The sequence below is a fragment of the Sceloporus occidentalis genome, unplaced genomic scaffold (assembly GCF_023333645.1).
Source record: "Sceloporus occidentalis isolate IW3139 unplaced genomic scaffold, rSceOcc1.0.p SCAF_2, whole genome shotgun sequence".
Lineage (NCBI taxonomy): Eukaryota > Metazoa > Chordata > Lepidosauria > Squamata > Phrynosomatidae > Sceloporus > Sceloporus occidentalis.
Genome location: NW_028316982.1, coordinates 62,742,198 through 62,758,530, shown reverse-complemented (window position 1 = coordinate 62,758,530; position 16,333 = coordinate 62,742,198). Strand labels below are relative to the sequence as shown.

General features: G+C 38.4%; 1 protein-coding gene across 2 annotated transcripts in view; it reads left to right on the top strand.

Annotated features, from left to right (window-relative positions):
* The window catches only part of ARL3 (ARF like GTPase 3), a 46,787-nt gene that overhangs the window by 25,958 nt on the left and 4,496 nt on the right, over positions 1 to 16,333 (top strand). For both annotated transcript variants that reach the window (XM_089509764.1, XM_089509763.1), the window contains exons 4-5: positions 4,486 to 4,536; positions 5,295 to 5,480. In XM_089509764.1, coding sequence (XP_089365890.1) covers positions 4,486 to 4,536; positions 5,295 to 5,480 — 237 coding nt within the window. The remainder of the gene's footprint in view (positions 1 to 4,485; positions 4,537 to 5,294; positions 5,481 to 16,333) is intronic.

Sequence of the window (16,333 nt, the reverse complement as noted above, 5' to 3'; positions counted from 1 at the left end):
CTTTGCACAGTACGTATAGAACCTCTCAGGTGCCATTTATTTTTTGAATATATAGAAGGCCTCACATTCATTACTTTAGTAATATAATGACAACAATTGTGTAAGGCAAGTCAGCATTGTTATCTTCATATTACAGATAGTGAAATGAGGCAAACAGATAGTATTTTGAGTCTTAGGATAGTCCTATGATCCTGCTATGTCAGATCTAACACCAGTAGCTGCAAAGCTATGCATTCATAGCAGCCAAAACAATACCACAATAATAGCTCGAGAAATGACATCCAGTGTAACAGTACTACAGATAGCTCATAGCATCCCTGGCCATTTTTGATCATCGCTCAGTATTCTTTAGGTCACTTACTGAGGACATCTACGCATCAAATGTGTGGGATGTACGAGTATACATTCAGTAATGTCCAAATAACCCCATAAAGTTACTGTGTCCAATAACACATACTTATCAGCTAGGCAGATAGAAATACCAGAGCACTGTTCTCATGGCAAATCACAATAGCACAATACACAAAAGGGCTCCCCACAGAGAGTGGTTTGAAGAAAGACTTTCTATGGACAAACTATAGGTTTTCAGGCAAGCATTTGGGTTCCTACAGGGAAAGGACAGTGCCATTCCAGTTGTAATGCCCATCCAATTGCATATGAGCAGTTCAGCTTCCACTATTAATTGTCTCACAGGTCTAATCATATAACTCCAAACATTTCAGTTGTGTCACTCTCTGTGTGAAGGGTATATGTTTTATACCGAAAGAGTGAGGCTTATATGCACAAGACAAAGATAAGCAATAGGAGGAGCTGCTGGAGAGCTCAGTGGAAAAGAACATTGTAATAGGACAACACGGTAGATCTTCTTGTCCCACCGTAGGGAGCAAGTGAAATGTCAGCTACAAAGCAAAACTTGCCTTTTGGCTTTCCTGGAAGTAACAGTCATTCCAGATGTATAAAGGCAGGGGCAGGATCGGAGGCATGGCAACTGGATTGGAACACATACTTCGTTTTGCACAAAGTAATTCACTAATTACAATTATTCAAGCAGATGAGTGGGAACATGCTCCCTGCTTTGCCCTTTGCTTTAGCATTGTTTTCAAATATAAGGATTCTGCTGCTACTAGCAATCTGTTGAAACTGAACTTATTACTGTGTTGATATTATATTTGTTCCCCACTGCTGTAGGCCCTAACCCTGAATTTTCCCACCTCAGTATAGGGGGAAGTAGCTCTTACATTGTTGCTTACTGTGTGTAACATGTGAACAGGATTGTGCTGTAAGGATATCCAGGGAGTTCATAGTGTGAAATTTGAACTGTGGTTTTGATGGCTGATAGCTCCTACTCTGAACCATTAGACTGCACCAGCTCAGTCACTTGGCCACCTGAATCACAATGAAGGAAGTTTTTAGAAGGCCTGCTGATCAGCAAATAAAGGAAGGTTTCTCCTGTGTAGAGCCAAGTGTTCTATGGGCTATACCCACACTTTATGCAAGCAATTTGCCCCCTTTCCCTCCCCCTAAAACCAGAACAGAACAACATATAAAATACAATGTCCACTTAAAAGGACAAAAGTGTCTAGATAAAAGTTAGAAGAGCAATAAGGCCAATCAAACTCCAGTTAAAATCAAATAGACCCTCTGAGATCACATAACATCAGAAATGACATAGATCGTTCAGTTAAAAGTCTTGGAGAATAAAAAGGTTTTGAATTTATATCAGTATTGGTCTCTCACAAATGTGTGTGGTGTGTGAGGCCTACAGTCATGGATACTTTATTGAAAACAAGTCCAGCTCTAGAAGACCTACAAGGGAAATCTTAAAGACATATTCTAAGCTAACGAGGATTTTATTGCAGTTATTACTAGGGATGTTGTATACAAGTTAGTTGCAGGCTTCAGAACTCCATAGTTTTATTTAATAAACCTGTATTACAATCTTCCTTTGCAGTACTACAAATGTAAGAAGAATATATGTTATAACTAGAATATTGGGTGCTAAAATACTATGTGGAACAATCAGTGTATACTTTTGATTGACTGTTAAGACCTATACTGTGCCAGGTTTGGCTAAGCCATGATGATTTTTACAAGGGTAGTGAACTTTAAAAATCTAGCATGGCCCCTCTTGTATAGATAGTAGAAGACAAAGAAAATAGAAGTACCTTTTTCTAAGACCAGATGACTCATGTTTACTTTACTTTAGCTATCGCCAGTCCAGGCAGTTTGTCAAGTAACTTTGGTTTTTTTTTTCCTTACACAAGACCGGAAGATTAACCCGAAATCAGTTTTGCTATACCTCTCCTTTTTGCTATCATTTGTCCCAAGTTCCTTTGTATTCTGTTATCTGGTGCATTATTTTGATTGTTCCTAGAGTTTTTTGTTTTAAAAGAATCTTAATCTGTGATTAGGATTCCTTTTGCTTGCTTAATTATGACTCACAGTTTACTGTGAAAAGAACACAGAACCCATACTAGCCTGGTGTGCATTTCTTGTAAACCAACAACATGCTTGTTAAGATGCCTGACTTAGCTCCAAGCTGAAGCATATTACACAAGTGAGAGGCCCCTCCAAGAATATTTTTAACACATGAAGTGATTGCACATTCATAAACATGCAGGTGTGCTTGAATGGGAGATACTCCAGCCACCCACACCTGTGCTATTTGGAAGCTACACACAGTCAAATAAAGGTGTGTTTATTTGAATGATTGCATATTCAGACACACACCTGCAGCTATTTGGCATGGAGCCTTCTAGTTATTGGAAGTAGGCACTTGATGTGTGTGTATCTTGGTTGGTGCAGTGCTTTTCATTGTGGTATTTCCATTAGGTTTGCAGTCTCAAGTTGTGAGTGAGTTGCCTCTCACAAATAAAGGTTAGATGAGAGGTCCTTAGGGAACAGCCAGATGCTACAGGGATCTGGTGGGTGATTCAAGAGCAGGCTTCTCTTATAAAGATTAAACTAATGTTTCACCATAACAGCAGAGGCACCTCACTACCACAATTATTGTCTTTGGGAGAGAGATACACAGATTGTTCCTGTGTACAGTTTGTAACTACTTAAACATGCTGGGATATAACCCTGATGGTCAAGGAAAATCTCAAAACAAATAAATAACTACTGATTCAGTATGGATACTTGTGCCAGGATCCTAAACCGGTGTTCAACCATAATTTTAGGTCCTAGCTTATTCTGTAATTTCCCAACTCAAACTGTTAGAGACTTCCTGTGTTAATTGCCATGCTTGCAAAGGAGTAGTTTAAGGGGACATGTGTGCAAGCAAGGAACTTGTTCATGCATTCTCAAAATTATTTTAAAATATTGTATAACATTACCACCAGGCTGTGTGTATAAGGTGTATATGAAACATAAATGAATTGTTTGTTTAGACTTGAGTCTCTTCTCTAAGATATCTCATCATGTACATATATGCAAGCACAGGTATTCCAAAATCCTCCAAAAAAATGAAATCCAAAACTTCTAGTCCCAAGTGTTTTGGATAAGGGAGACTCAACCTGTACATGGCTGATTATGTTCCATGTTTTCAGTTCACCTAAACAATGATGTTTCACTGGCTAGCTGAAGAATGAGCAACATTCTAGAATTTTAAAATCTGTTCCTTATGATAGATAGCTTTGTGGTTTTTTTGTTAGCTAGTCTAAAGGAATGTAGGCACATGTCAGAAATTTTCACATCAAACCCATAAATGGGACATAAGACACTTGAGGAGTGGGGAGAAGTTATAGAGCTTCAGAAGCTAATTTACAACAATAATTGTATCCATCTGACCCACTTCCCCTTCTGACAAGCTGAAGAAGAAATTCTTCTCACCACTTAAGTAATTATAGAAACACTACACTAGTAAGTTACCACTTGGTAAACGAGTCTCTCAGTTCACATTCAGGAAATAAACATACACATGCAACGTTTTTTGTGGGGTTTTCGGGCTATGTGGCCATGTTATACAAGATTTTCTTCCTGACGTTATGCCAGCCACAGATGCCGGCGAAACATCAGGAAGAAAATCTTCTAGAACATGGCCACATAGCCCGAAAACCCCACAAAAAAACATGGATGCCGGCCATGAAAGCCTTCGACTTCACATACACATGCAACTTATTCTTAATCTTGTTAAAGTCTTCCATTGTTAGAATTTTGTGCTTCCCCCCCTCTTTGTATACTGTGTATCTGTAACTTATATATTGTGTATCTGTAACTGTATTGTGCATCTGTGTATCTGTAACTGCTTTTTATGTGTGTATTTAGGGCATTGTTGTTTTTTAATGAAAGGTGGCTGACATTCTGATCCTGTGCCTTAGTGCAAGGTCTACGTATTTAAACAGGAATTAATTCCTGCGCAAATAAGTATATGTAATTGCAAAAAGGTGTTAGTGTGGAGTCTCATTGTTTCAGTTCACTTATTTTTAGGACACAGTATCATACATTTCAGTTTCACCTTTAACTTTTTTATTTTCTTTGTAGATTTATGTCATTGATAGTGCTGATAGAAAGAGGTTTGAAGAAACAGGCCAGGTAAGTCATTCACAGCTGCCTTCTATGAGGAGGGGTTTTGTTTTGGGGACGAGATTTGATCAGTGCTGTCCCCTCTAGTTCAAAGTGTGCAGTTAGCAGCCTGCAGAATTTGAAACATATGTAGAATAAAACCACCTGTTTTCAAGGGCTGCTCCACTATGCTGATAAGTCTGCCAGCATGTGTTATTTTTTTGCTATGTCATCAGTCTTGATCTTCAGAGAGTTGGGATTGCCAGTGAATGGATTTGACCGGTAATGTCAGATGAACTTAATGAAAAAAAATGGGTCCTTTATAATAAATACATATGGAAGAATTTGCGTTAAAATTGTAGCCTCAATAGTTGTTGGTGTTACTGTTAAAAAGTGTTTGTTTATTGTTTCTCGAGTTCCCAGGGATTCCCTGGAAATATGTACAACAGTCAATTTTTAAACATCACAACAGCAACAAATTAAAACAGTCCCAAGAGCCAGCTCTAGATCAAAGGCCATATGAAACAAGGTAGTTTGGTCTGCTACCACAGACTGGAGTTTTAAGGCTTAAATATACCATCCACTATACCTTTCATACAGGGACATACAAACTTTAGATGCCTCCACAGAAGTGTGAAATTGCTAAGTGTGTTTCGTGCGCTCACAATGTCTTCATGCTTCATTAAAAGTTAGAGTATATTGTCTGCCCTATGCTTAGAGGTGAAGATCAGCTACTTCATGCCAAAGATTTTGAGGGAAAAAATCTGCATATTTCTTTGTGATTACAGGAACTGGCAGAGCTCGTAGATGAGGAGAAACTGAGTGGTGTTCCTGTACTCATCTTTGCAAACAAGCAAGATTTGCTGACGGCAGCCCCTGCTGCAGAGATTGCAGAGGGTCTGAACTTACATACAATCCGTGACAGAGTCTGGCAGATTCAGTCTTGTTCGGCCCTCACGGGAGAAGGTGTATCGGTGAGGAGACAAAATGTATTGACTATTAATAGCTTTTACAGGGGTCTCTGTAAGAAAGGCATGTATTGTAGAGGAGAATATACAGTGTATTTGTTGTAAAAGTTGAACAAAACAAACACTTTTGCTTGGTGTGCAGAATGGGAGGTAGCTGCTTTTGCAAATCAACACTTTTTCATAAGGTGCAGTCTTTTGCTTTGGCTTAAGTTCTCAACTATTTTCTGCCCTCCTATATTGGTTTTCTTGCTTCCATTTCTGTATTACCATTGCCTTCCTAACCTATTTAGATATATAGGCGGGGTACAGACTGCCCAAAAAAGCAGTCTGCCCATGCCTTGTTTTGCTGCACAAGGAAGCTGCAGCGGACAAACCGCACGGCTTCCTTGCGCAGCAAAAAGAACCTGCAAAAAGTGGGGTTTTTTTGTGGCGTGATTGTGACGCTGCAGTGTGCCAATGGCACACTCGCAACATCACAATGGCGTTGCGATGTGCAGATACTAAGCGTCCGTTGTGTCAAAATGGCACCGCCCATCTGTACAGGGCAGCACCATTTTGACGCCCTCGTCACGTGCGAGGGGCAAGGGGCATCTGGAGGTGCTGCCCCTCACACGTAACAACCCCATTGCACCCATCTGTAGAGCACCATAATGTCAGGATGGCCTACCATCTTCAATTTCCAAGCAAATTTTAGTGTCCAGTGAGCACTCCCCATCAAGCATCATTATTCTCTGTCTGTCAAGAATACCTCTGCCTGTGTATACAACAATACAAACACACATTCGCTTGAATTTCACACTCTCACAAAGCAAAGGGCTGGGAAAGGAAATAGTTCATTTCACTATGAAAATGAATTGTTTCATAAATTACTATGCATATTGCCTCATCTCTTATGTTGCATCCTGAAAAGCTGTAATATAATCATCTGCAAGAAGGGATGCAGTTACTCTGAACCAAATGATCTTATGCATACCTTACTGTGTAAATGGTGTTGTGTATTATGTCACTTCAAAATGTGGAAGAGCCAGCATTGCTTGTTTGCAGGCCTCCTTGCTAGTTCTGCTGTGTGGGCCTTGGATTTCTACCTCAAGGGTCCGACCCTGGTACAAATATGTTTCTTTCTCTTGGTGCCAGTTTGACTTCATTTGTTTCATTCTGTTTGGAACAGCTGTCAGAGTAAGCCTTTCCAGACTTTAAAAAAATAGCAGCAGGTTGCCCAGCAGTGCTCAAATGTAACTTGATAAAACAAAAAGAAAAGAACATTTGTTCTTGTGAGTCATAGAGAAAATCTAGTTAAATCAAAGAGAATAGAGCCATGTGAATCCACAATGTATTTTAATGTGTCACAGGGCAGAATAAAACTCCCACATAAATAAAACTCAGTCTTTCAACTTAGGTGAAAGAGTCAAGTAAGTGTAGGATGATGAGGCCAGTCCTATGCATGTTAATTTAGAAGTGAAGATATCCATAAGATTGCAGCCTAAAACAAACTAAATTTAACCATGGGATTATTAATCCATTTTGCAACTATAATTACGCCAACAATAAATTATTTCCTGTCACAATTGTCTAATTTCATGGATCTATAGTTCTCCAAACTATGAATGTGTGGTAGAAATATGACCAACCAATCTGGGCACTTGGTCTTCCAGTTTCTCAAATACTGTCACTATTTCACATACTCATAATATATAATAAATTTCATTATAAGACTGAACATGTGATCCACTCAGGGCACACCTGTGAATCAAAGTTTTACCTTCAAAAACAAAGAGGGAAATAGGAGGGCTAATTAAATGCATAAAAGATCTGTATTCATAATATGTTACAGAACAGACCCATTAGGAGCACGATAAAATGTCTTTCTTCTTTCTACATTATGCTAGACAGATATTACCTTGTTCATAGAATTTGAAAGGTAAAACATTTTGAGACAGAATTCAAAGACTTAGGATAGAAAATGACAGAACCCCTCTAGTGTTACTCATAGCTTCCAGCTGAGACCACTCAGATGCATCATCACTGAAATACAACTTATTCTCGACAATAATACTGCCCTCTCAAGGACTCTTAGTGGCAAGACCTACAGGCAGTCTCCAAACCTCAGTTACTTACCTGCAGGAGGACACATAACAGAGATGTGGACACAGGAATAAAACTTGCCCCCAACCCAGATGCCAACTCTGCCCACACATCTATTCAGGAAATGTCATCATGGGACCTAATGACATCACCCACAGTATTAGAGTGACTTTCACTTGTTCATCATCCAATGTGATTTGTGCCATACTATGTCAGCAGTGCTCTTCAGCACTCTACATTGAGCAAATAGGCCAGTTCCTTTTCAGAGGATAAATGGACATACATCAGACATTAGGAATGGGAATACATAAAAACTGGTTGCAGAGCACTTCAGTCTTCCTGGGCTTTCCATCTTGGACCTCAGAATAGTGATCCTTGAACAAAAACACTACAAAGGAAGATTGGAAAGAGAAATAGCAGAACTGAAATATATCAGCAAACTGCAGTCCATCAACAGTGAATTGAACAGTGGGTTATTAGATGATGGTTTCCTAGCACACTACATACATTATAATACTAGCTACCTGCTCCCTGCAAATTTGTCACCTCATTTCTTCCCTCACAAAGTTTTGTATTCCTATGGACATTTCCATATACAGACTGCTATATAGGTCTGTCTCTGGCTTTTCACTCTGTCTCATGTATCTGAGGAAGTACGCTGAAGTCTATGAAAGTTTGTGCTACTAACTTCTCTCTTTTAGTTAGTTTCAAAGATGCTACAAGATCCCTTTACATTTTTAGATAGTTAGCCAAAATGTCACATCCTTTTTGTCAAGGAAACAGGCCCAGTGCAAACATATTGGACTAGCTCAAACATAGACCCAAGGCACAGGGCAAATGTCATGCTGCCTGATTGCCGACCTATGTCACATCATGTAAGTCAACCCTCCTAGCCCATGCCCATCTATATTCTGTGATATCAAAGCAAAACACTGGGTGTTGCATAGTTATGTATAATTCATATAAATGAATAAATAAAAATAAATTTTCCATCTGTGAAATAATCCTCAAAGAATAGATAAGGAAAGCTGAACTGAAGGATAAAAGGAGCCAGCATTTCTTTAAAAATAGGTATCACCATACCTCTCTCTTCAACAACAGCAGGCCATGTTAGCAGCTGCTGTGACACTGCAGCTTCTAGAAGTATTTTATGTGAGGGTTTGACTTTGCTTTCATTTTCATGTTTTGTATATCGTTTCATTTGTAAACACTAGAAATCTATTTATATAACAAGTTAGCAAACTTCATTCTCTTCCCCCAGCTGTCCACATATTGGACTCTTAAGGCCCAAATATGTTGTTCATTGTACCTTTCGTATATCAACATATAAACCTGAGATGCATTCATTCAGGCACATCACTGTGAATTCACTATGCTTTGTTCGCTCTCCTTCCTGTCATTCAGTCAATGGCCTGTTACAGACTGCCAAAATAAAGCTGCTTCGGGTCTCTTTGGAGATAATGCTATTTAAATGATGCATCGGTCCTAAGAGTCCGGAGGTCACACCAAAGCCACACTCCATTCCTAAGCACTGCAGAGCAGCTTTGGTGCAGCTTCCGGATTCTTAGGACCCATGCATCATTTAAATAGCATATCTCCAAAGAGACCCGAAGCAGCTTTATTTTGGCAGTCTGTAACAGGCCATTGTCATCCTGTATTTTACCTGAGATTCTTCCATCTTTTTCTTAGACTATGGAAAAGCTACTCTTTTTCATTAAATGAAATAAAAAGCAAACAATTCATTTAAATGCAATATAAAATGTATGATCTCCACAGATGTAAGGCTCCTTTAGTTACTTCTCCATCTTATTTAAAGGGTGGATTTTGCCATGGGTAGTCGTGTATAAACAAAGCAATCACACTTTAGCACATCTTCATTATTATCTTTGCCAAGGAGAATCCTGTTCAGATTTTTTAAAAAATTTAAATCATTGCTAAAACATTTTCCAGGTAGGTTTTGTTTAACTGAAAGAGGTACCCTACATACTTGTGTACAAGTCTACCTCATGTATAGGTTGAGGGATGGTTTCAGGGTAAAAATCATGGAATTAGATTTGACCCATGGATAAGTCGAGGGTAAAACTTTGGGGACTAGAACACAGGCTGGAAATGGGAAAACACCACTTCCATCCCACCTTCTTCTCTGGACCTCTCCTGACTGCCTAACACGACATCCCTGTTGCTGGAGGAGAGGTTTTGACATTGGGTTGGGGAGGGAAGGGAATTAAATGGGATGTTTATTTGATGAGAAGAGAAGGCTTTCAAATCTGACTAACTGTCTATCTTATCTATCTTCTGCCCTATATCCAAGGAGCTCAGGGAGACTTAAAGTAAAATCAATTTAAAACAATAAATAAGATTTAAATATGCTAAATAGTTTATCCCTCAAAACCAGATAATTTAAAACCAGTTAAAACAACTGTAAATGATACAATCATAAGATATGTTCATCCTGGATAAAATCAGTTATGCCAGAAAACTTTAATAATAATAAAAACAAAAACAAATGATCTGAATGTTAGCACCATTCAGGCCTCCAGGAAGAAGGAATTCCACAACTGAGATTCTGTCACAGAGAAGGTCCTCTCTCATGTCCTCCCACATTATTTTTCCCTTCCTAGTAGGACACAGAGAAGGGTCCCTCCAATAGATCTCAGTTCTCGGACAGGCATGTATAGAAAGAGGCACACCCTCAAAGATTATGATCTCAAGCTGTTTAGAGCATTAAATGTTATCACCAGCACCTTGAATTCACACTGGTAGCATATTGGTGGCTAGTGCAATTCCTTCAATATTGTTGTTATATAGGGTATCTGAATGTTATATAGGGTATCTGCTGCATTTTGCACTAGCTACAGTTTTCAATTGTCTTCAAAGACAGCCCCACATAGAGTGCATTGCAGTAGTCTAATCGGGAAGCTGCTTTTGCATGAGATACTTTAGCTAAGTTATCCCTGTCCAGGAAAGGCCATAACTGGGGGGCCAGTTGAAGGTGTACGACAATGGTACTGAAACTTTTTACCCTTGGGAACCCCCTGTGGAAGTCATGCTCCCACCGAAGTAGTATATGAATAAAAATGTTTTGTTTATTTAGGATGTGTATTTTCATTTGCACATTCACATATATTCATATTTTAACACCTTATAAGGAAATAATGTTCAAATTAGAACAGTTTTATTTAAGTAAATTCAATATGTAACTCAATATATGTGTAAATTTTACACATGATAAAGTTTGCAAGAATGGATCAGAGCTTTCAAATCTCGTCCCTTGAGCAACATTTGCTCCCGTGGGGGTCCTGACCCAATGTTTGAAAGCCACTGGTTCACAGGATTGTGTTCTAAGGGGAGATGTGCCCTGAATATAAATATAAGAATAGCTGTCTCTTCATTTGAGATAAGATAGATGTGCAAGAATTGTTCATTTGCCTCATCAGGGAATAAAATAAAGATTTAGGTTTTTGTCCTTAAATACTTACCTATGGAGTAAAACCCACTGAAGTTCGTGGGATTTATCTCTGTGTAAACATATATAGGGTTGCACTGTTTTAGTCATGGTTAATGGTAACAAGAAACCACTCAAGAGTCTGGGAACAGAATCTTTTATTTAGAATGCTAAAAGGAGATAGTAAATAGGATAAAGTACCCAGGAGAACATTGCATCAATAATAAGAGTGCAAGATGATAACTGTGGATATGAGAAGAATAGGGGACTTCCCGTGGAATTGAACATAAAGAGAATGAGTTAATGGGAAATGGTTTGTGACAGCCTCAGGGCAGAGTATCAAAAAAGAATAAATAATGACAGCAAATGAAGAAGAAATAGTTTGAAGGTCATTTTAATTAGTTTCGTAGTTGATACTATAGTGTGTAGAATTAGGTAGTTAAGATTGGGGATTTCAAGGTTAATGAGATTACATTATGGTTAATAAATTATATACATTTAGAGAATTTAACTATTATTTGAAATGGGTTTCTTTAAATAAAAATGTTAATTAAGGAGGGAATCCTCTGTGACCTTGCCCTAGTACCTTTTTGATATCAGTGAAAGGTTCCACTGAAGAAGTGTTGGATGTGGAGTATGCCCCTGGTTTATCCTCATGAGTCCCACTGTGAAACAGCTCCATTGTCATAACTAAAGAAACCACTTTGCTTTCTTTCCCTTCCCTTCCTTGCATCAATCAAGCTCTATAGCACAGTTCAGAGAAGGGATTCTTTTTTTTTAAAAAAAGCCACAGACAGATTTCCACCAGGTCTTTTGTTCTTCACATTTGACAAGCTGAAGTAGAGAAGGACAGAAGCATGAGGGCTAGAAATATCCTTCACACTTTGGGGAAAGGATTTGGTCAGTTTGCTGCCTCTACAAACCAAGACATAAGATTACTTTATAAGATGAACTGAGAGATCTAAAAATGTGAATAGACAGAGGCTTGTGTCATTAATACTTTCTAAGAGGATATCCATCTACATTTAACATATACATATACAAACTCATGCATGTACACACACATCTTATGAATGGTTTTGAAAATCTCATGACTGACATCCTGTTTATGAATTACAATGGTGTAAGTTGGACTTATACCATTACAACTCATTGTTTTGTTGTGGTTGCAGGGACCAGAATTCAGCACTAACCATGCAGTGACCAAAATCCCACCTCCCAAACTCCTCAGACCCAGCCATTTCATGGGCAGTGGAGAGAGTGTGGAGCAGAAAACAAGTATTTAGCTATTTTCATCTTCAGGATTCTTCAGAGAACCCCTGGAGATTCATGTTGATACTAGTCACTGTGCCCATAGCTGTAGGAAAATAGGTGGGCACTCATCTGCTGCTTCACGTGCTCTCCGTCAACCAGAAAATGACCAGGTTGGTGGGGGGAATGTTGGACTATCATAGCTACATCTTATAGCTCCTTCCCGGTACAGGACTAGGAATGCGCAAAAAAAAAAAAAAAAAAAAAAAAAAGCCATGTGTGCATTTATTTCAAATTGAGAGTCACTGTGTCATCCTATATAACCATGTACTGAAATAGTCCATATAAGCAAAAACATTACTTGTGTTTTTGATTGCCTACATAGAACAGTCACCCTCCCTTAAAAGATACAGTTTTCTGGCATCATTTCTCAAGAGACTTCAGGGGTGTACTTGTAGTAGCTAGTTTTCATGTGATTAGGTCTAGTAAAATCTACCAAGTAACATGTGTGACCCATTTTAAATATTGTGTCTTGTTCAATTTTATGGCTAGCATCAAACGCCTAGGTTTAGAGCATTAACATGAGCATCTCAAAAAATAACTACTACCTAGGTTGCCAGCTCAATTTTTTTTAGTTAGTAGATTTAGCATTTCATCTCCTTCTGTTTTTCTGTACCCTATCCCATGAAACCATGTCAAGAGCCATTTACTTTAAAGTTTTAATTAGTTTCAGTTGTCTTCCCACCTTTTATTAATTAGTGGGTCTAAGAGGAAGCAGAAAGTCACAATAGTGAAAGGTTTCACTAGATGTTCCACCAGAAAAACGACTGTTCAGTGCATATTGAAAATACCAGTTCAGAAGGATTTGCATAAGTTGCATATGTGCTTCTGTGGCCAATTCAAAGTTATGCTATTTGCCTTTAAGGCCTTGAATGAATCATAGAATCATAGAGTTGAAAGAGATCCCAAGGGTCATGAAGTCCAACTGCCTGCCATGCAGGAATATGCAATCAAAGCACATATGGCCATCCAGCCTCTGTTTAAAGCTGGATACTTTAGGAAACTACATCACAGTCAAGCAGCATATTCCACTGTCAAATAACTCTTACTGTCAGGTAATTCTTTCTGATGTTGCAGTGGAGTCTCCCCCCCCCCCCCCCAATAGTCTGAATCCATTGCTCTGGGTCCTATTCTTTGGAGCTGCAGAAGACAAACTTGCTCCCTTTTCAGTATGACGTGCTTTCAAATATTTGAACAGGGCTGTCATATCACCTATTAATAGTTTGGGACCAAAAAACAAATAGCAGCAGCATTTCTTTCTATATCATTCTGTCAGTCTTTTGGGATAGTGAGGCTCTCCTTCTGGTACCTAACTCCCTTTAGCAGATTGATAGTACTCAACAACAAGTGAGAGGGCTCTTTCAGTAGTAGCACCACAGGTTTGGAAGATCTGCCCTAGAACAGTTCAGTTAGCACCAGCATTGCATTCTCTCCAGAGCAAGACAAAAACAATTTTTGTTTGTCCAGGCATTTTAATTTGTTGAAAGTTGGGGGTTTGGGGATTTCAGTGATAATATTTAGTAAATCCTAAAAATGGTGAATACAAATCTTATAATCAAACAAAAATCCAACAACCACCAGTAACAGCAGAAATGCCAGTGCCCTCTTACCTGTGCCAAAACTGATATAAAGACAAGATGTGAATTGTGAGAGTAAAAGGGTAGATGTAACAAAATCCACCTTGTGATACTTCCTCATTTAAAGGGACCATTAAAAAGGATAGTGGGTCAAGGCTTGGTTTGACCCGTGTTGTAGTATGACTCTGTAAAATAGGAATGAATTGATGCCTTTCCTATTCAGATGTAGCTTATATACTTCTCCATCTTATTTAAAGGGTGGATTCTGCCATGGGTAGTCATGTATAAATAAATTAAAACAATCACAGTTTAACACATCTTCGCTATTATTTTTGCCAAGGAAAATCCTGTTCAGATTTTTTTTTTAATTTAAATTATTGCTAAAACATTTTCCAGGTAGGTTTTGTTTAACTGAAAGAGGTACCCAACATACTTGTGTACAAGTCTACCTCATGTATAGGTTGAGAGAAGGTTTAAAAATGGTAGATAGTACTGTATTTTAGGGTTAAACTGCTGTGGTTTACCTTTGAAAGAAAATGATCATAGGCAACTAGAATTGACAGAGATCAGCTAAATCTTTACATTCTTCAGATAAGCAAGGATCCAGATATGAGTTATTTATCTGAACTGGAAGTTTATTTAAACATAAATAAGAGAAAAATATTCAGAGATACTGTCAAAGATTGACCTTTTAAAAAATTGCTCCACAAACTGTTTCATTATTATTTTTATCATTATTACTAAACTGATTTGTTCACATTGCAGCCCTTATTTGCATGAGCATGCCTAAGCCTCTGGCTTGCATACAGGAATTTCATGTTTCCAACTGCATATTATGACAAACCATCATGTGTCATTTGGCCACTTTGAATATGAGTTTGGGAGAATGGCGGGATGCACATTCAAATAAATAAATACCATTTAATGATAGTTTATTAGGATCAGTTGAAATTGCAAATTTCTTCCATGGTATAAATTAGGGGTAAGCAACTTGGGCAATCTGGGACCAATTCTTCCCCGCTCCTTAACTGCCACTGCTGTACATCACCAAAAGTGACCAGAAGCCCAGTTCTGGCTTTGGGAAACTAATTGGGTTTTGTTTTGTTCTTTATCTAAAAGAAGATGTGTGGTGACTCTATCTATTGTTTTAAAATAGTGTTTCTCAGCGTATCTGATGTAAGGAACCAGCAATTATTTTTTTCTCTAGTGCTTGATGGGCACTATATTTGTGCCCATTGAGTAAAATAGTTTCTTTTTACCTCCAAGCACTGGGAGCCAGTGGTGTGGGAACCAGCATCAGTTCAGGGACCAGTACTTTGAGGAACACTAATGTATGCAATGACTAACAAGCATGAACCAACTAGTTTACCTGTAGATTAAATCCAGAATTTATTTAAGGTAGCATAATAGAGGCCTCCATGAAAAATAAAACTGCCAATATCAGAATAACTTCATATAAGCAAAAGTATTTCTATATTTAAATCACTATGAATAATTCTGATCACTTCATTTCCCAGAGGGAATGTGAGAATTGAGGGAAGAGCAATAAAAAAAACCAGGAATGCTAAAACAGGAAAGGCAATATTATCTTTTTGTTCTAAAAATGAGTGAGGTTGGCATTACAGAGGTTGATGAAAATATATGTGTTGTGGAGAGTATGGATTAAGATTTTTTCACCCTGTCTCATAGCATTACCACTTAACATCACCTTAGGGACACTGATCAGCAGTGATTCAGAAGACACAAAATGAATACATGTTTACACACAAACAACATAACCTATTGAATGGATTACTGCAAGACATGGTGATAGCCATTGGTGTAGGTGTCTTCTTTCCATGTTTGCAAATACCCACCTATTCTTCATCAATTCTGAGATCCCATTAAGACACTGCATTATAGTTACTGCATGAGAATTTTTGTTTTGCATCAACGAACACTGATACTGACAATTTTTTATTTGGAGTGATTACAGGAGCTGGCTTACCTGCAGATTAAAATGTCTGTATGCACCACTTCAATCAATAGAAATTTGTCCTTTTTTCCTTGAGACTGTGTGTTAATTTCTTACACTCATTCTCCTACAAACTAATTAGAGACCATCACAGTTCTTTTTGAATCAGCTCTTATTCTGAAAGTGAATTTTTGGATCAGTTCCTGCCTTCAAAGTAAAGTGACCTAGATAGGAATTGAAGAGCTGTTTAAAGATCACCTTTCCTCCTGCATAGTGCCTTGTCATTATTTTGCCCTTGTTATACAGTCAGGCTTACAGCCACAGTAAATCCCATCATAAACTCTGCTTTATGATCCCCAATTGTGCAGTGTTCAAGTAGCCCAGTGCCCTTTGGCTGAGCTCTCTCGTGGCATTGGCAGTGTTTGCCTTACCCTATGGTGGGCTCTGGTTTGCTTTCCACTGAGAAATGTGATGCCTAGCTGTTGTTTTG